Below are 21,376 nucleotides of genomic sequence, written 5' to 3' on the forward strand. Positions count from 1 at the left end.
TGAGGTTTGACTCAGCACACCCGCTTGTCTGTTCTGCATGCCGTTAACAAAGTGAGGCTATCTTATTCATATGTTTGAACATTTTAAGAGAGATCTGCCTATTTGTAATTCATTTCCATCCAAGTACTTAAATTTAGTTCTCACAGCCTTTCCCTTGGAGCAGATGAAATATATCTTCTAACACACTGGTCAATGTGAGCTTTATCAATATGAAGGTTAAAGTCTCACTGCTAACAGCTGACCGCCCTCAGCTGTCTTCTAGCTAAACACGGTGTACCAGAGGATATATGCAGCTGACAATTTCACTTAAACCAGCATATAAATCTTTCCCCCCCTCTTTTTCTTAAATGCTTTCTTTCCAGCTTCCAAGGCTGTGGATCATTTTCACATCTTAGTTTGTCTCCCATAACATCCTCATAGTCAAGATGATGAAAATACAGTTGTACCACAGCAAGGTAGATTGAAAAGTAGCTGAACTATGGGGCTCAAAGGGCTTTCTGTCAGCAGCACAAAGTTCAGCTGGAGGCCAGTCACCAATGGTGCCCTCCTGAGATGGATAGTGTAGCCAACATTGTTTAACATCTTCATTAATGACATGAATCATGGGACAGAGAGCATCCTCAGCAAGCACAGGTAATACAAAACTGGGAGGAGGGATTGAGAAGGACCTTGATAGGCTGGAGAAGTAGGCTGACAGGAACATCATGAATTTAGCAAAGAGAAGTGAGTCAAGATCTTCTACTGGGGCATAATAATCCTAAACCACCTGCACAGCTGGAGGGGGGGAGTCCTGGCAGGTAGGAAGCTGACTATGAGCCAACAGTTGCAATTACAGCAAAGAAGGCCAACAGCCTCTGGTGCTGCCTAGCACAACAGAAACAATGGACATACTGGAGTGAGTCTTGCAAAGGGCCCTGAAGGCAATGAAGGGACTAGAGTGTTCTAGAGGTATTTAAGAGATGTGGATGCAGCACTAGAGGACATGATTTAGTGATGGGACTAAGGTTGATGGTTGAACTTGATGATCTTGAAGGTCTTCTCCAACCTAGATGATTCTATGATTGTGTTATAAATGTGTCATCTGAGGAGAGGTTACAAGGTATGGGGCTGTTTAGGCAGGAGAAGAGAGGTTCGGGGGAATCTTATCAGTGTGTGTATCAGAGAGACATTGAAGGAGACAGACAGACTTCTCACTGGTGTGCCATGACAGGACAAGAGGCAATGGGCACAAACTGAAATACAGAAATAGTACAGGAATTTCTGTTTAAACATGAGATATTTTATTTATTTATTTATTTATTTATTTATTACTGTGAGGATAGTGAAACACTGAAACGGGTCACCCAGAGATGTGGAGGTGTCTTTGGAGATATTGGAAACCTGACTGGACACAGTTCTGGGCAACCTGTTGTAGGTGACCCTGCTTTGAGCAGCGTTTGGGCTAGACAATCTCCAGAGGTTCCTTTTGACATTCAGTATACCAGATAGAGGCGTTGTTTTGCCTAAAGAGAAGAATGATTCATGGGTTAAGAGAATATTTTTTGCTAAAACTACTGAATACAAAACAGTTATGTCCTGGAGATTACCAAAATGAAGGGATTTTAAGCAAATCTGCTAGTGTTTATTGAGGTATGAATCTCCTAAGGCACACGCACAGAACTGTTGCGTTTGTTCTCAAGGCACTTGTCAAGCAACTTTGCTGGCTTTATACATAAAGCATCTGTGATTCGCAGTTTTCTGTGAATCATAATACATGAAGTATGCATATAACAAAGACACTTCAACAACAACCAAAATTAATATAGGTGCACAGTTACTGAAATTCATTGAGATCTGTGGTTGATACGCAACCCACAGTCCAAGCCTTCTTTTGAGACCTAGCCTTTTGGTGTTCTTTACTGAAGAGAAGTAAAGAACTGATATATTTTATGCTCTGAATTTAGAATCTGGGAAGGAGTTGCAAATATTTTGACACAGCTAGGATGAACTTTGAACTTGAGCATAGCAAGCACATAAAATATGTGGAGACACACCTTGAACTGTAGTCTTTTAAGTAACCTTTACTTATAAAAAACAAATGAGTAATTTTTAGACAAGCATAACTTTTTTAATTCAAAATACCATTTTGTAAATGCTTTTCTGTGTTTGAAAAGAAAAACAAAGTACAAAACCTACCTCAATATATAACGTATCTTTGACAGGAACTGAATACATTACAGCCTCAACCAAATTTTCGCCTTTGGCTTACTACTGAAGTTCATCCAGAATTTACTCCAGTTTTGCTTCAATCAAGTCTGAAAATAACTTATGAAGTAAGATCTGTTTGGAAAGCTTGTATTGGATGTTTAAAAAGAATAAATTTTAATGCATAGTAAGCTATATATTCAGATAGACTGAAGTTTGGATAATGTGGTCTATTTACAAACCAAAAAGAAAAAAAAATCCTTATAAACAAGAAAATGTGATTTAAATCTCTAAAAACACTACCTAATATTAAGTCAAAAGACCAACATTTTATCATATTTATCTACCATATGCTAGCTAGCAGAGAGCTGTGATGGCATAAGGCCAGTTGGCTCTGGTCACAAAAATAGTAATTGGTAGTTGAGTTTGTAAAACAGAAGAAAGATTCCTGTGCATGGGAAAAAAAAGAATTAATTTTTAAATTTACATATTTTGGTACATTACTATTCCTTCTACTAAGTTGTTTTACTGTAGTTCAGTCCTCCTAACAATTGATTCTGGTTATAATTTAGTTGAGTATGCTTACATTATTTTCAGTATAAGATTCTGTTAGGTGATTTATTATAGGCAGTTGTTTATCTTGAATTTTGTTTAATTAAGTACTACTTGTCATATCATTAAGTTATAATTTATAACTTGGAATTTAAGAAAATAAAACATAAAAGCATAATTTTTTTATTAGAACAAAGTGTTTTTATCTCCTTTGCAGGCACCTCCAGGCCTTAAAAAGAACCTCTTGCGAACCTATGAATCTTGGACACCAGAGCAAATTAATAGAAAGGGAAATTTGTCTCGAGCCCATTCTCTCTTTTGTTTAGCATGGTTTCATGCTGTGTGCCAAGAAAGAAGAAATTACATTCCTCAGGTAATACTTTTTTTGATGGCTTTTTAAAAATTTACCCCATTTACTGCTTTTTATATCGAGAAGTGTTTTTTATCTTGTGTATGTTGGATCATGCTCAGAGATGAGAAAAACTTGGATACTTCTGGTGCCTGCTTTTATTATTGTCTTTGAATTAATTTCAGAATAACATCTTAGTAGCCTAAATTCCTGTTCCTCTGAAAATTGCCATCTGCATGGAACTATTGTGTGATTTGTATACTAATGGATGCTGAGGAGTGAGGTCACATTGGAAATATCCTGTGAATCTTTTTTGCTTGGAACAAACAAATGAATGAAAGTCATAAGAAAAGAGACACTTCAGTGGAAAGGAGGATGCAATGTTTTCTACTCTTTATGCACACAAATCCTATTCAGAGCAAAGGAAGAACAAGGGAATTTGCTTAGATTTTTTTTTTTTAAAACAAACATTTTTTTTTGTTCACACTTAAGCTAAACGGGGGAAAAAAAAAGAATAAATATACCCAGCAAACTATTCTATGTCTTGTTTATTTTATTTAGACTAGTGATGAAAGTAATCTGTCATTCAAAAGACTCGGTCTGACAGAGCCTGGAATGTTTAAGAGTTTGGGCTTTTTTGTTTGTTTTAACTTTATGAATTATAGAGCTGTCTGCCTCTTGCAGGAACAGGCTTTGAACATAGTGTTTAAAGAAGAATAGATGAAAATACTTAAAGTAGTGATCTGTTATATGATCTCATTTCCTTTGTTCAAATTAATGTTAATTTACCACAAGCTTTCCAATTGACACAAGATAGGGTTAGTTCTCTTTCCATAATGTGTAACTATGTTTGCTTCATTCAGACTTAGTGACAATTTTATCATTTATTTTATTTTATTTTTTCCCCCTAAGATTACCAGTTTGTTTTGGGTTCATATACAGATCTGTCAAATCAAATGTGTTAAAAATATTGAGAGACTGCAGCATCTTGGCAGTTTATGACCTTTAGGGTGATTGGCTGATAGCTAAATTGTGGTGTGTGGTGCAGCTGCAGTCTTGACCTGAGACTGAATTCATCTCATTAAGATCAATATGCAAAAGTACAACCATAAGAAGGTACAGCAAAAGGAGATGCCTTTGAGATCTGGAGTTCCTAAGTTCTTTGTTATATTACCAATATTTATGTGTACTTATCCATTCACATTGCAAGACTTTTGTCAGAATTACACTGTACACGTTAATGCTATATAAAGAATAATGCCACCAAGAACCAAAAGAAGTATGAACTAACAGTGATCAAAATATGCATGCAGTGGTCAGCATTCTGGCTGTAATAGTAGCAGTGATTACAATTTTTTACTCCTTACAGTTTTTTCTGTCAGTAGAGAAGTGATGTGAAATATGGAGTAAGATGATTAAAGTATAATGTAGACTGTATTTGAGGAATCAGACCTCTTTATTGAAATCTAAATGAAACTGAAATAAAAAGAAGTCTTCAGAAATAAAATAAAGACATAATTCAGTGAGTGACCTAGATAAAGCTGTCAGCAGGTTTGAACTGCATTAAGTACTGTTAGGAAAGAAAAGAATCCTAAGTTTACCTTCCTTATTCTTCATGGATTCTAGTAAAATTAAATGAACTAGTAGCATTATCTTCTTTGCTTTTTTCTTTTTTCATCCTCTTTTTTTTTTTTTAAATAACTTCACTTAATGTTCTAAAGATGCACTTTATAAGACCTAGGTTCTCTCCTTTTTTCACTTAGCACTAAGCATTATACAATATTCAGAAACCATATCATATCTGCATTTTACTTTATGATCATCATTGTGTGACTAACTGATTCTTAATATTTCTTTTTTAATGGCAGGGTTGGACAAAGTTTTATGAATTTTCTTTATCTGATCTCCGTGCTGGTTTTGACATTATTGATGGACTCTTTGAGGGTGAGTCACTTATTAAGGAAAGTTTTCTCACCTTTCTAGCCTAACCTTTCTGAATGTCTCTCATTTAGAATTCTTTATAATGTGAAAAATTTTCACAGTAATTTTTATAGATTGGCTTCTTTGTACGATTGTTTTGTTTGGAGTGGTGGTGTTCTGCTTAAAGGCTATTTTGAAAGTATTTAAATTTTGCATTTGAATCTTCACTGGAACACTTGTGGACCATTTCAAAAATATAAACACCCAGAACTATTCACTTAATTTCCCAAGTCCAAAGGAATAAGTAGGAAATGCGTAGATGAAGTCATCTGTCTCCATCCCTTCCCAGTATGAGCTCCTCCATACATTGAATGAGTGTGAATTGAGTGAGTATGAACTCCTTTGTAATGAAATTCGTTCTTTAATGGAACCCGTCATTGATCTGTTAAGTAGCTTAGTAATTCTTCATTATAGTTAATGGTTAATATTTAGTTTTTATATAATTTCAAAAAAAATAGGAACTGATATTTAGAGAAAGTTTACAATCTTTGACTTAAATGAGATTTATGGATGATTAGTAATACTGGAATTGGACCTTAGTTACACAGACTTGAAACGTACAATGCTATAAAAAGCTTGAATCATTAACTATCAATGATTATCATTAATAATATAATCATTATAATAATAATCAATGATAATCATTAGCTATTGCTGAGAAGATATTGTTTCCTATAAAGGAATGATCAAAGTGCTTGTAGTAGTACACCAGTCACCACTACCACAACAAGAACAACAAAAAAAAAACACAACACCAAAAAACACTTAAAATAATTAATGTGTTTTTTTTTTTTTTTTTTCTGGAGGTTTTGAGAAGTACCTTTCTGATCAAGCTTTCATATTAGAAAGCTATAGGGTATAGATGTAGTTATTTTTCCTCCTTTTTATCACAGTTGTCCAAAATAAGTTACTCTGAAATTGGGAGATACGGCTATGCCTGAAAAATGTAATTGCAACAGAAGTTTGACCAGAAAATTAATTACAACCTGGTTAATTTTATGTACGATGTGGTATGATTTATAATGATATAAAAAGTACCTAACCCGAACCTTTTTTGTTTGAAAGATGACATCTCCAGCAATGCTATCTATTTAACACATGATCTGGGTTTGGTTCAATGAGCTTATTTTATGAGATCAATGTGTAGAAATTTTGAAGAAAATATATTATTCTTATTTACAGCAAAGGAACACATAATTAAAACTTTAATAGCATAATCTCTGAAATGAATATATCCAACTTTTTATTGTGTGTTTTATTGTGTCTTGTTTATCATTTATTGTGTTGCGTATTATAAGAAAAAACACTGCAAGACTTATGTAATATTTCTAGTATGTTTTGAAACATAGCAAATGTTATATCAATTACAAATATTTACAAACTTATTGAAACTTCTGCAACTTTTATTATTTGGCAATGGAGATGAAGAACAATTAGAAATGAAATGTTACGTGTTTTTGTACTTTTTTTTTCACTGAATAACTACAATGTCAGAAAGAAGTATTTATAAGGCCATTCTAATTGATACAAAACTAATATTGATATATTTGTAGGTTCCAAAGATTTTCAGTGGGAATTTGTGCACGGTTTGTTTGAAAATGCAATTTATGGAGGCCGTGTAGACAATTACTTTGATATGAGGGTTCTTCGGTCCTACTTGGAGCAGCTTTTCAATTCAAGAGTCATTGGTAGTTTAAATGCTAGAGGCAAGAAGATTAGTTTCCTACATTCAATCTCTTTACCAAATTCCTGCAGTATTTTGGTATGTATACATCTTCTGTTATCTTATATATACATTGAAGTAAGTTGTTTTCAAGAACCATTGTATTTGCAAAGAAGGACAGAGATATGATATATATGATATATTCTCCAGTTATTTGAGATTCTTTTGCACAGAGCAGTAGTTCCTAAGTTGTCAGAACTATTCTGCTAGTCTGTTCAATCAGACTTTTTTATGATACCTGATTGGACTGTGGTGCAAAGCAGCATAGCTATGAAGAGCTAAATAAAAGAAATTGGGTCATCTTATGACAAAGAAGGACCTCAGTAAATTTATTATATAAATTTATATAACTTTTTACGTAGCTTGTATGGACTGTTAGGTATTCCTACAACTTCTGAATGAAACAGGAAAATATTAATATATCTCCTTATTTACAAAATATATCAACATTCTGACATAATTTGTTGGCATGCTGTGGACAACGTATGACATTTTATTTGGAGATAAAAATAAATTTTTGTGCAGTATTCTGGAGGTCAAATTATTTCACTTTATATGAATGATAATATCTTCACAGAGATTTAAATAGAAGTGTGTTTTTCAGTATATAAATATTTTTATAGGCTATTCAAACTCCAAATGCTGAAATCTTTCTTTCTGTATTATATTGTCATTAATCTTGCTCTTAATTGCTTTTTAAATGCTTAAATTCTTGTTGCTCTTTTAGAAAAAGAAACACAGTTAAAAAATATTTTTTTTAATAAACGAAAAAAAAATCCAAGATACCTGTGTTACATGCACTTTAATCTTTGCGTCATTCAGCACTTAACAAAATTCTTGTTAACGTACACTGTTAATTTCATTAAATGAAAAAAACAATACCCTCAGTTATGTTTATTCTGTTATTTCAAATGTAGGATTATCGTCATATTATTGAAAGCCTTCCAGAAGATGATAAACCAGATTTTTTTGGCCTGCCTGCTAATATTGCACGTTCATCACAACGTATGATCAGTTCCCAGGTAAAATTATGTTTTTCATCTACCTCTGATTTTTTTCTGCCTTTAATGTAAGCTAGAGAATCCAATCACCTGTTCATAAATGTGGATTTCCATAGGAAAGACTAAATGGAGGGATTATGTATTTAAGACATAAATATATAGGAGCTCCTAGATATGACACAGGACCCAAGGGAATACATTTTCTTGTACCAGCAGTGGGAAGTCAAGGCCAAAATGGCGGTAATAGCTAGTGTTCAGGCATCTGATTCCCACTACTAGGGTACCATAACGCAGTAGAGCATGGATGTTCTGCAGGTCCTATGTTTTATCTGCCTATCCATACCATTTTCTTGGACAACATACAGAGACTCGAATGGCAGTATGCGTAACAGTTGGATTGAGCCACTAAGGCCTTTAGTTTTGGAAGGAGTTTGACTAAGAGTGGCTGTACCTCAGTCTGAGTTGAAGTTAGGCAATACTTATAGGCAGATCAGATTAATGTTGGCCATCCTTTTTTTATTCTGGTATGCTGGAAATTCCAGTAATATTCAGCTCCAATATGGAAAAAGTTTTGCACTTTGAGACGAAGCTTTAATTTTTTGTTCTATAATTTTTGTTTTCATTGCTTTTCTGTTGAAGAAAATCTGGATGAGAGCACACAATTACTGCATAAATACAAATCGTCAGTGATTAGAGTATTTTATTTGCCTGGTAAATGAATTATGTCAGGTAACATTGAAAATTGATTGAATTGTGAATCTTATTATCAGAGCTGTGAAGAGACCTGGTCTGTATATCAAGACTCACTTTAATTTTCTGCATAGCCATAGCATGTTGTCTTTTATAGGGAAAAGTTACAGGGAAATAAAAAAAGATTAAATTAATTGGAAGTACAGTGCATCCCCTGTTATTTAAAGATTTAAAGTTACTTTGTTATATATAAAAAATGTTTGCTCGCATTTGCTTATAATTGATATGAGACCTTTGAACTGTAAAATAAGTAAATAAATCTTGCCTTTGAGTATTGCATTTCTTGAATACCAAATATATCACTGGTAAATTTGTTTAAATGTGTTCATGGAAAGCTATGTTTTCAAACGATTTGCTTTATTATTAGGATATGGTACTATAAAGCTTCACAAAGATATCAGTACAATCAGGGTGCATAGGATAATACATTGAGCTCAAGGACTCCTCCTCTGTTAACAAAGCCAAAACTTGCACAGAGTCTCAATGTACCTCAGTGCTTTGTCTTTATCTGATAGAAAATGTTATGACTTCAAAATACTATCTTGTATAATACCCATTTCAAATATCTGTGTTCTTTCAAACTGTATTTAACATTTGCTCAGTTAGAAAAATGCATTCATACCAGATGGAACACAGACCACAAAACAGTGGTTTTTAATGCAATTTGAAAACACGTGAAAATATTTTCCTTATATCCTGGATTATTCTATACCTATGCTAGCATTAAATCGATTCTGAGAGGCTTATTCAATATCACTTTAATATTTCTCTTTGAGTATTTCTATTGATAGCTTTGCATCCTAAGCCTTTAGATGCAATTTCAGAGTGCCTATGCTATGTAGTTGAAGCACTGAATTTATGGAATTTAAAACATTTGCCCCTCTTAAAAAAAAAAAAAAAAAAAGTGAGAAAATGTACTGGTTATTCAACTGCTTATCTGCTTATTAAATTAAGAACAATTTTTTTTACACCTTACTTCTAAACACACTGAATCCAAGAACTACTGCTACTGACAAGCCCTTGACAAGAGTGAGTTGAAAGGCTCTTTTATACACAAAACCAGTTACAGTATCTATTTTTTTTTGCTGCATCACTACAAAGTGGACAAATATTAAATATTTACTTAGAACATCAAGAAAGTTTCTTGATGTAGCTGCTCTCCTAGATTCTAATGCAATGTCTTGAAAATGAGGTAGTTGGTAATCTTCACTACAGAAGACAATGTGGTAGCAAAAATGCTGTCAAACTGAAAAACTGACTAAATGTTCTAAATATTTCTTCTTTTATATTTAACAGTGAAAAGATTTTATTTTAAAAGCTTCTTAAAATCATTTACATAGACATCAACTTTGAATACTGTCAGATACACTATAAACTGTTGATTTTTTTATATGTTGCAGCTATGCTTATATAACTTGTTAAAATTCTCAGTTGTTAAAAATGCTGGTATTTGAAAATAAATCCTTAGTAAACCTCCACAAAATCAGAATACATTCAGGTTTACTGTGTGAAGGGAAATAGAAGGCAAACTTCTCCCTTACATCCAAATTTGTACTCTACTGAACTGTTCTGTTGTAGCATGGATTATAATTTATAAATTCTGGATTGTAATCTTGAAAATATGAGATTGTTGATGTAGATAAAATGAGAGATTTTCTCATCCTTCCAATAATAGTTTGTTGTATTTCTTTAAGCCTTATGCAATTTAAGTAACAAAACTATTTTTTATAAACTGAGTTTCTATAAAACTATCATTGTACCGCCATTCCATTTCTGGTAGTTTGGTAGTCCTAGGTCCACAGATGATTCCATGGCACACAATGTAAAATTGGATGATTGCCTTCTAAAACCTGGTTGGTTGATGGTTGGTTTCTTTTTGGTCAGCAAGCCAGAGCAGAGAAAAGCTGAATGAATTACAGAAGTGAGAAATAAATTAGCACCAGCTCAAACAATCGCCCTGTTACTAACACCAGAAAGACTGAATTTAATACCTTCTGTGTCCTGTGCTTCACCAAATCCATGCTAAATATGTGGTGTATTCTCTTATAATATATATCTACTATCCCATATAGGTTCTCATCTACACGACGTTATCCTATCTCAGTCTATATTTTTACTAACATCTTCTTCCTTATGTGGAGATGCACGGAGTTGTACTGTCTATCCTACTGAGCTGGGGATTATAGAAAGCAGTTTTCTTTAAACAGACATACTTTGAAGTCTTTTGTCTAAACCAACTGACAGCAATTGTGAATTTCCTCATCTGAGTGATTACTTTAAACCTCAGAGACTATTCAGATGTACACTGATTTTAAGTCAATTGCATTTAGCAGTCTTTTATTGTTTCAAAATCTTTCAAAATAAATATTAAAATATGTAACACTGATATATGTTACTAACTGTGAAGTTGTACTAATGCAATTCTTTGATAAGAAATCTAATTTCTTTTTATCATTTTTTTCACTACACAGGACAGAGAGCTTAGATAATAGACATGTACATTTGCCATAGACTTTCTATGAATATTATTTATGTTTTGTGCATATGAATGATAACTTATGTTGCTACAGCATCACATTTTTCTGCTGTAGCAGAAATTTGCTGCAGCACATTTTGCAGTTATGCAGAGATCTCCTACTGCAGTGCTAGTGTTTGGGTAAGCCTAAACCATAGCATTAAAAAGAAATGGACTTTTTTCAGCAATATAAAACACAATTATTAACACAATTATTGAATGTATTCATAGCTTTTGTTTTGTTTTTCCAACAAGAAACTTCAATTCTAACTTAAGACCAGAATAACACTAGCTGTATTATTTTAATATTGCTCATTATTAATTTAATTGTTAGGAATTATGTCTTAAAATGTTCTGTTCTGCTCAATTCAGAGCATATTAATACTGCATGCATCCTGGTAAGAGCCATTTTCATTTTAGAAAATATTTGACTTAAGTATATATATGGTCTTTTCAGCAGCATGACTTAAAATGTTTTTCTAGATTTTGTGCTTAATTGCTTTCTGTAGATAGAGCCAAGTTAATTTTTAGTGGCTGGATTTCTAGAGTTCACTGTGTCTCTTTGGTTCTGCCTCACGTACTGTTACAAGACACAGCATCCCATAGGTTGGATATGACTGTGAGTAATCTCATGTCTCTTGCGATGTTTTCCCTGCAGAACAGTGCAGTCAAAATAGAAAACAGCTCAACTGACAATGCAGCTACAACAGTCATCGTAGCTCATCCTGTTTTGTTCCAGGCAGAGACTTCAGGCACAGCTGCAACTCTAGTTCCCTCACGCTCACGCTCACCAGGAGTAGTTACCACTAGGTTACTGTCATGCTCCTTTCTTGTGATCTGATAAACATTGTATTTTTGCCTGTGTATTGGCCTGTATTCAGATGGTTTAATCTCCCAGTCTAACCTATAACTAATGATTACAGCAGTCTATTAAACTATATGAAGGTCTGCTTAGTTTCCTGTGGATGAGAAGGGCCTATAATTTGGATCTTTCTTTAGTCACCTTCTTACAGAGCTGACTCTTGACTCCATTGTAGTCTCTTATTTTGGGACTATATTTCTCATTTTTATGAATCCTTATGAATCTATTTAATTATTTATTGTAATTTTAATAGAATAATAATGAAGTGCATTCAACAAAACACCATTTGTTGTATGAGATAAATAGAATTTCTCCAGACTGAAATGTACGGGCCTCTGTGCATATTTTTACACCTTGGAAAAGCAATTAAGAGCTACCTTGTTCAGTGCAGGACTTAGCATAACTGGCAAACTAGTGTGAATTATCACCACTAAACACCATAGGCAGATGAAATGAAAATGCAGAGACATTGTTCTATCTCCTTCCCTTTTTTGGACAGCAGACTTTACTCATTACAGGCACTCTTAGGAGAAAGTCTTCTGTTGCGTGAGTCCATCAAATCTTGTCAAATGGCTATGCCTGCAAATGAATATAGCCTACACAGTAGCTATATATGGTCAGCTGAGCGGTTAATCGAAATACTCTTTAATAATATAGTAAATCACTTTGTCAAAAAGGCACGTCCAGTAGCCAGCAGGTTATCCAAGACTCCTCAGATATGACTGCCAATAATAATCAACACAGCTAGCAGTTAGTTTACTTACTATTAATTTTTTCATAGAATACTGTATATAATAATAATCTCTCTGTATCAGGAGTTGATGAATGGTGATTCTTTTACATGTGTAGATTCATTATGCTTCACAGAAATAAGTTAGGCTTTATCATAGAACCATGGAATGCTTTGGATGTGAAGGGACCTTACAGATGATCTAGTTCCAGCCCCCTGCCATGGGCAGGGACACCTCCCACCAGACAGACCAGGTTGCTCAAAGCCCCATCCAACCTGGCCTTGAACACTTCCAGGGATAGGGCATCCACAGCTTCTCTGGGCAACCTGTGCCAGTGCCTCAACACCCTTGTAGTGAAGAATTTCTTCCTAATATCTAATCTAAACCTACCCTCTTTTACTTTAAAGCCACTACCCCTTGTCCTGTCACTACAAACCTTGATAGAGTCCCTCCCTTTAAGTACTGGAAGACTGCTATAAGGTCTCCTCAGAGCCTTCTTTAGGTTAAATAACTTCAAATCTCTCAGCCTTTCTTCATAGGAGGAGGTGCTCCAGCCCTCTGATTGTCCCAGTGGCCCTCCTCTGGACTCTCGCCAACAGGACCATGCTGTTCATATGTTGGAGGCCCCAGAGCTGGATGCAGTACTCTAGGTGATGTCTCACGGTAGTGGAGTAGAGGGGGAGAATCCCCTCCCTCGACCTGCTGGCCATGCTTCCTTTGATGTAGCCCAAGACATGGTTGGCTTTCTGGGCTGCAACTGCAGCCTTCTGGCTCATGTTTGTTTTTTTATTCATCAATATTTTGTATCCATCATATCTCATGAGATAGGTCTCAGTGAGGCTGAAGAACATACTTTCATGGACAAATGAGTATACTTTTCTTACACATATCATACAAGGAGAAAGAATAATTACAGTCTCTCCATATACACTAGTACAGCATCTTGAATCTTCTGTGTTCGCCATCTCAGAAACAGCAAATGGAGGACAAGTCAGTGGCTTTGCAGTTCAATTTTTACAATCTTTAGTGAGCAGGGTTGGGAGGGCTGTATATGCATAATTGACTTCTTAAAGTTCTTCAAAGTGCTTAAGGTCTTTATAAAATTAAACAATCTTTTGAGCTTCAAATTGTTGAAGAGTCCAGAGACTGTAGTTTCTTGCCAACTTTGCAATGAAATACTATAAAATTATTTAATTTGATACTTTATATACCAATTAAAAATGTTGAGCTGTGAATACTTAAAACTTCAAATAATTGGGTTCTGATTTACTTAAACTGACATTGCTGGAAGTCTTTCACCTGCTATTTTTGTACTTCTTCATTTTACGGGCTTTGAACCTAGCCAATGATTTTGCAATAGCTACTTGCTTCAACAACCAGTTTCAGAAAAATATTGTAGTCTTACGTAGCGTCCAAATCTGACTAGCATTTTCTGTGGTAAGGTAGAGAATATAAGATAATTTAATTTCCCCAGATGCATTTCTCTCAAGCCCAGCTTTAGATTTGTCTTACCTATTTTGTTTCAGAGAGAGTGATGCGAATCACTCTCACTGCTCCCAGTTAGCTACTCCATTATTTTTATTATCTGAAAGTGTTTGCAGAAGGATGGTTCCTTGAGATACTCCTTTTTCTTTTAATCAGAGATACTTATCTCAGCTCCTTTGGTAATTATTGATTCTGCCTTAACGTCCCATCTAAATAACCTCAGAATGTCTTCATGAATCCATTTGGTATTCATGAAGACACCATTAAAAAGAGTTGAGTTGAACAATTCCTGTAATTTTAATGTGCTTTTTTCTATTGTTAACAAAAGAGACAAATTTACATTTGACGTATCTAAAGGAATGTCTCTCCCATCACGTTATTCTCTAAGTGCTTTCTTCTGGCTTTCTACACATCCACTTCTCTTTGGACTTTGGTTGTTGCTGCCTGACAAACCTAGTTAATTATTAGGTTAGCAAGCCTTCTGGAAACATCCCAGCTGTGCAAACAGGTATTGTGACTCGTGGGATGCTTCATCCACTCCTGATATGAATATCCCTATGGCCAGTTTGGGTCATCTGTCTTGGCTTTGTCCCCATCTAGCTTCTTGTGCACCTCTAGATATCTCACTGGCAAGGCAACACAAGAAACAGAAAAGTCCTCTGTGTGAGCATTGCTCTGCAGCAACTAAAACATTGGTGTGTTGTAAGCATTATTTTTGTCCTAAATCCAGCACCATACAGCACCATACCAGCAACTAGGAGGAAAATTAACTCTATCCCAGCCAAGACCAGAACAAACTACCAAAGCAAGTGACTGGTTCACTCAACTAATTGTGGCATCCTTAGGCAAAGCCATCATTCACATTGTTGAAAGAGAATGTGCCTCTGAGACTGACCTGATGATACCAGTCCACTGTCAGGAACTTTTCTAGAGTGAAGTTTGAGATTGACACATTTTTTCCAAAACTTTATTTCAAAATGTAAATGACACTTTAATTTGAAATTGATGCATGAGAAACAGGGAAAGCCATGCATGCCAATATAAAATGGCATCAAAGGTTGGAGTCTGGGATAGAAAGTTTTTTAGATCATGTAATCAGAGAAATTTGGTTAGATGGGACCTCTGGAGTTTATGTAGTCCAATCTCCTTCCCTTAGTGGACCTGTTGCCAACACTGACCATAGCTTTGTCTAGTCACATCTTGGAGGACCTCTGAGGAAGGAGCTTCCACAGCCTTTCTGGGCAGTCTGTGCCAGTGCTACACTTTACAGATTGTGAACACTTCTTCATGTCCTGTTTGAACCTCCCAAGCCACAGCTTATAGCCATTGTCCTTTTTTATGTAGTCTGAAACTAGTAAGAAGAGATTTTCTCCACAGGCTTTGCAGTTTCCCTGCAAATAGTTTTAGGCAACTATCATGTTATAAATGAGCATCCTCTTTGCCAGAATAAGCAGGCCCCTCAGCTTCTCCAAGTTCACATGTAGTAGGATCTTGACTATTTTGGTAGTTCTGCTATAGACTATTTCCAGATTTTTAACATACCTTTTGAATGAGGGATCCCAAAAGTGAACAATGGTTTTCAGATGTTGGCTGTATAAGTAGAAATGGATAATATCCTCCCGTGATCACACACGTGCTATTGCAACCCAATATGCAGTTTGTGTTACTTGTATGAAGAGAATATGCTCTACCGTCTGTCAGCACAACTACCAAGTCTTTTTCAGGAGGGTTCCTACTTTGCCAATCACTTCACAGTCTGTACTGGTGGATGACATCGTTACGCTCTAGGTACAAAATTCTGCCTGTTGACTGGACAAGATTTTTGCTTATTCAGCCTTCCATTTTATGAAGGATAGCATCAAAAGATTGGCACCACCTGATTTTAAAGCTCTCAATTTATTGTATTGTGCACTCCTGCTAATTTAGTGTAATCCACTGACTTATTGAATATTCACTGTATGCCATCATCCAGGTTGTTCATGGAGAAGTTGAACAATGTGGGCTCAAGTATCAGCCTGCACATTTCCTTCTCACTAACTGCAAGCCAGATGCCAACCCTTGATTCCTTCCAGCATTCCAGCCAGCTTTCAACCCAGTCCATTCTTTGAAATCATGCTTGAAGCCTGTGCTTCCTCAGCTTCCAAATAGGAACGCAGTAGGAGAGGATGTCAGCAGCTTTATTAATGTTATCCCTTACTCTTCCCTCATTCACATAGTCAGTCACTTCATCACAAGAGGCATTTCAGTTGATCAAACATCCTATGCTCTTGGTTAATGCATGTTTGACTGTTCCTTATTCTCTTCTTTTTCCCTCTGGTGTTTGGAAGTGGATTCCACATGGATGTTCTCCTTGATCTCTCAAGGGACAGAGATGAGGTGAAATAAGCTGTTGTTCCATGAATTCTCCTTCCAATTTCTTGAGTTGGGCATGTAACCCATCTTACCATGAGTAAGGATTTTCCCTGATTGTCATGATTTTTCATGTGCCTTTCCATCACTTTGGCCAGCAGCCATAGACGAATCTCATCTAGATTTCATCAATTTGAATACATTTGTGATTCCTAAGTATTGTTTCTCTTCCAGTATTTGCTATCCATTTCTTTCCATGCAAGGAGGCCATTGAATACTTCAGACCCTCCCTCACTTATGGTCTCTTCCATTCATGAAAAGCCCAATGTTTTCTTTGATTTTTTGCATATGTGTTGAAACACACCTTACCATTAAAGTTACTTGCGAGTCACAGACAGGCTTTGTTTTTTCTTATTTCATCCTAAAGTGCCCTAGTAGTACTTCTGTCTTCCTGCTTTGTCTGTCTTTGATTTTGGTTCTTGTCTGTTACCTTTTTAGTATTTTATTCCAGTGAGAAGCTCCCAAGAATCCATTAAGACTTCTGAAAATCCAGATCTTTCTGCACATTGAGATGGCTTGCTCTGAGTCTTGCTCAGAAAAACCTGCTTTTTCCTCCTTTTTAATCAGCTGAAAGTCATGTGTTGTCCACTAGGCTGTCTCTGATTTTACTTCTCCCTTATGTTTACTTCCCAGGTGATCTTGATAGCAATTTCTTCAATAGACTGGTGTCAGCTTTCTTAAAGTCCAAAATCTTAACTCTGCAGTTTACCTTATGCCCTTTGTTAATATGTATAAAAAAGTAAATAATTCATGTCCGTATTTGCAAAGTTGTCTGTTAACTAGGGCTTTAGAAATTTCCTTTAATGGTGTCATAATGAACAGAGTACAATAAGCAGCTTTTTCACTTTGAAATGTAAAGTTACACATTTACAAATGATGGTATTAAAAAGGCTTCTCTGACTGAAAGGTAACTCTTAATTCAAGTTAAAATTGAATACGATTGCAGGTCTCTTGTGAATTTCATTCAGGCTTTTAAGATATGATTCCCATAAAAGAATTGTTGATGCGATTCTTTGACATAATATAAAGCTTGTGTTTTATTTCTCAGTAAAAATCTCATCTTGCAGATCACTGCCATAAATATCAATTTAGATATGTACTGTAGTAGAACGCACATGGTTATAGGGAGTATTTAAAAGTGCATAGAAATGACCTATCTCTGTATTTCACACTTATTTTCGTATATTCATACCATGACATTTCATACTTAGCAGGAGTGGCAGCTGAATCACTTGAAAACTTAAGAGCTTGTTCTAGAAGAAACTCAACATACCAAAATAGCATTCACATATTATATCAGAATGACTTAAGTAAATTATGGTATCTGAACACAGTCAGATTCACAAATTCTGGCAAAAAAGTGTCTTGCCTGTGTACTCCAGAGAAATTACACAATCATAGAGACCTTACACTGAATGCATTGTAGAAGAGATTGCTTAAAAAGAAACAATTTAACAAGATCCGTTAGAAGCCTAAAGGAGTAGTCTGGTGGTTTACCAGTGGTAGGTAGCTCAGCACCACTCTTTCACTCCATCTTCTTGAAAGGACAAGGGCAAAAATATGACCAAAAAAAGTTGTAGACTGAGATAAGGACAGGGAGATCTTCACGGATTCATAGAATCATTCAGGTTCGAAAAGACCTCTAAGAAAACAAACTAAAACCACCTTCTCCCCCATCCACTGACCCTTGCCTTCTCCCCCTGAGCAGTGCAGGGGAACAGGGAATGGGGGCTGTGGTCAGTCCATGGCGCTTCGTCTCTGCTGCTCCCTCACGGTCCCTCTCTGCCCCTGCTCCCCGTGGGGTCCCTCCCAAGGGATGCCATTCTTCCTGAACTGAGCCTGCGGGGGCTGCCCACAGGCTGCAGCTCTTCAGGAACTGCTCCCACACGGCTCCGTCCCACAGGGTCCATCCCCCAGGAGCAAACTGCTCCAGCACGGGTCCCCCATGGGTGGGCGGCAGCTCCCCCCAGACCCCCTGCTCCTGCATGGGCTCCTCTCCACGGGCTGCAGCTCCGGCCCGGGGCCTGCTCCTGCGGGGGCTCTCCATGGGCCGCAGCCTCCTCCATGCCACATCCACCTGCTCCACCGGGGGCTCCTCCACCCATGGGGGGGCTGCAGCGTGGAGATCTGCTCCATGTGGGACCCATGGGCTGCAGGGGGACAGCCTGCTCCACCAGGGGCCTCTCCAGGGGCTGCAGGGGAACTTGTGCTGCCTTGTGCCTGGAGCACCTCCTGCCCTCCTGCTGCACTCTCCTTGGGGGCTGCAGGGCTGCTTCTCTCTCAGCTCTCACCACTCTCTCCCAGCTGCACAGCAGATTTCCCCTTCCTTCAGTCTGCTCTCCCGGAGGCCCAACCAGCGTCGCTCATGGCTCAGCTCTAGCCAGCAGCAGGTCCATTTGGAGCCGTCTGGAGCTGGCTCTGATCTGACATGGGGCGGCTGCTGGGTTGTGCTCACAGAGGCCACCCCTGCAGCTCCTTGCCAAAATCTTGTCCTGTGAACCCAAACCAAACAGCGACTTAGGATAACTGCAAAATATAATACTCATTTAAAATAATTACTGTTGCTATTCAGCCTGTGCTTGACAATTAGAAGTTTTGTTGAAAAACTCTATAACCTTTTGTTATAGCTATTTTTTATTTTATAGAGAATACTTGTGGAGGTAAAATGAATGGTAAACTAATAATGGAAAACAGTGCAAAAGCAATCTAGTAAGACAAGCAAGTATGAACCAGGGTCAGGAAACATGAAGTGTATCTTGTCTCATTAAATGTAGTTGCAATAATCTCCCTGACTTCAGGAAAACAACGTTTTATCCTTTAGTTCTTTTTTTTTTTTTTTTTTTTTTTTTCCTGCCCTGCTCTCATTTTCAGCAAGTCACTGACTGATCCTATACCTCATCCCACGATTCCTTATAAACCTTGTGGCTTACATTCTAACTTCTTGGTATCTTCCTAAATTGCAGTCAGTTTCATGATGGTAGCACAGATTCAGTGCTGGTTTTTACCTTACGAATGACAGCAGCAGAGACAACATGGTTAGTGGAGGGTGGACAAGGCCACCTGGAACTCTGAGACTGCTAGGTCATGCTCGAGGTTATACACCTGGTTAAGATGAATACATCCACCCAGTACTAAGTTATACATACAACTGCAGTGTTTTTACTATATATAGAATACTGGGGCTGTGGGTTGTGGTCATTTTTCAATATGCAATTGTAATATAACGATAGCTGTAGCTTCTTGTCTGTTCATCAGCAGACTACATTTTCCTTTTCAAACTCTGGATCTTTAAAGGGTTTGAGAGCATTAGTACTTAACTTTTTATCTACTACACCCCCATAATTCTAATCATGGTACGTAGAGTAATATGAGTGTAATTACTGTAAAGCATGTAATTGAAATTATTCTGAACTTATTATGTTATTGCTATTGATGTCAGGATGAACATAAAGCTGTTTTCTTAAAATAATTTTGTGTTATATAATTTTTGTATCAACTGTGCAGAGCATATAATTATTGACATTTATTAAATGCATCCCACATCACAAATATATGACTAATACGCTCTAGCAGAAATTGATGAGTAATTCCAAACTCTATTTATTATTACCCTGTAATTGAGCAATTTGAGTACTTAACTAGAATTCTTAAAATATGGGAAGTATTTTATATATATCAATGGTGCTGCATAAAAGATGTGCTGTGCCAAATAATGGAATGGAACCCACAGTGCTGTGCTCCAGTGGAAAACACAGCCCTTTGTCATTGCAGTTTAACAGTGCAGTACTTCAGTTAACCTTATTAATTCCCACAGCATTGGCACTGTGTATATGAGAATATATTTGTACCCTGTATATGAAAAGCTTGTTCTTTTCTAAGAACATGCTGCAGCTTTCCAGATTTCTTAATTTTTTTCAGGGTACGTAATGAGCTGAGGTCATCCACCTCTTCTAGCCTTCCTTTTAGTTATTTATATTCTCCAGGTAATAACGTATCCTGGGGGCCTCTACAACTTCAAACCCCAGTCAGATTACAAGGAACAATATCGAAGCATATAGTTTTGTCAGAAGCTGTATCAAACTGGAGTCTGTTTCTGCCTTGATACACTGTGATCAATGAAAAAATGGTCACATTGCCCTGAGTTATTACTTTGCCGGTATTTATCAAGGTGACTGTTGTAACTTCCTATTTTAATTTAAGCTGTAAAGTCTTACAAAAATCTAAATATGTCATTGAACAAGTCATATTCAGGTTTGATCAGGTTTTATTCAGAGAAATTAAAGGTAGAAGTGGTTTCATTGCTAAGACTACATCCTTTTAAAGCTGGTAGATGGCAGTAGAGTATCTATTTTGATATTTTCTATCGATTTTTGATATTTTCTATAGAGTTTGTTAGCTTTTTGTTCAAGAATAAAACTGTTTTTATCTGTTCTGTAGTCTTGGAGAAAAATAAAATTAAAAAAAAAAACACAGAACAAGTAGCTATCTGATTGGCAAATCCTTTCTGCTTTGTATTCTTAGAGCTGTTAACGTATTAAGTTCAGAACTGATGTGTCCTAGAATTTTTTTATTTTTCTAATTTATTGACATGGAATTTCACACTCCCTGCCCATTGCAGGGGGTTTGGAACTAGATGATCTTCAAGGTCCCTTCCGACCTGAGCCATTCTGTGATTCCACTCTAATATGTTTCAGGTTTTAACTCATTTGTCTTTTGCAAATTATAAAACCACATGTAAAATTTGACTTTGTTGTATAATTTTTTGAGTGAATTGCTTATGAAAAATACAAGACTTAGATATAAGCCTGTTTTTGATTATTTATTGAATTTGTGGT

General features: G+C 36.3%; 1 protein-coding gene across 1 annotated transcript in view; it reads left to right on the forward strand.

Moving 5' to 3' along the window:
* Window positions 1-21,376, forward strand: part of DYNC2H1 (dynein cytoplasmic 2 heavy chain 1) — a gene marked incomplete at both ends in the record, with an annotated part of 168,631 nt that overhangs the window by 93,498 nt on the left and 53,757 nt on the right. The window contains 5 exons of the mRNA XM_084290865.1: window positions 2,202-2,312; window positions 2,954-3,109; window positions 4,954-5,029; window positions 6,619-6,827; window positions 7,706-7,810. Of these exons, the coding sequence (XP_084146991.1) occupies window positions 2,202-2,312; window positions 2,954-3,109; window positions 4,954-5,029; window positions 6,619-6,827; window positions 7,706-7,810 (657 nt within the window). The remainder of the gene's footprint in view (window positions 1-2,201; window positions 2,313-2,953; window positions 3,110-4,953; window positions 5,030-6,618; window positions 6,828-7,705; window positions 7,811-21,376) is intronic.

Source organism: Netta rufina, assembly GCF_964035555.1.
Source record: "Netta rufina genome assembly, chromosome: 1".
NCBI classification, from domain to species: domain Eukaryota; kingdom Metazoa; phylum Chordata; class Aves; order Anseriformes; family Anatidae; genus Netta; species Netta rufina.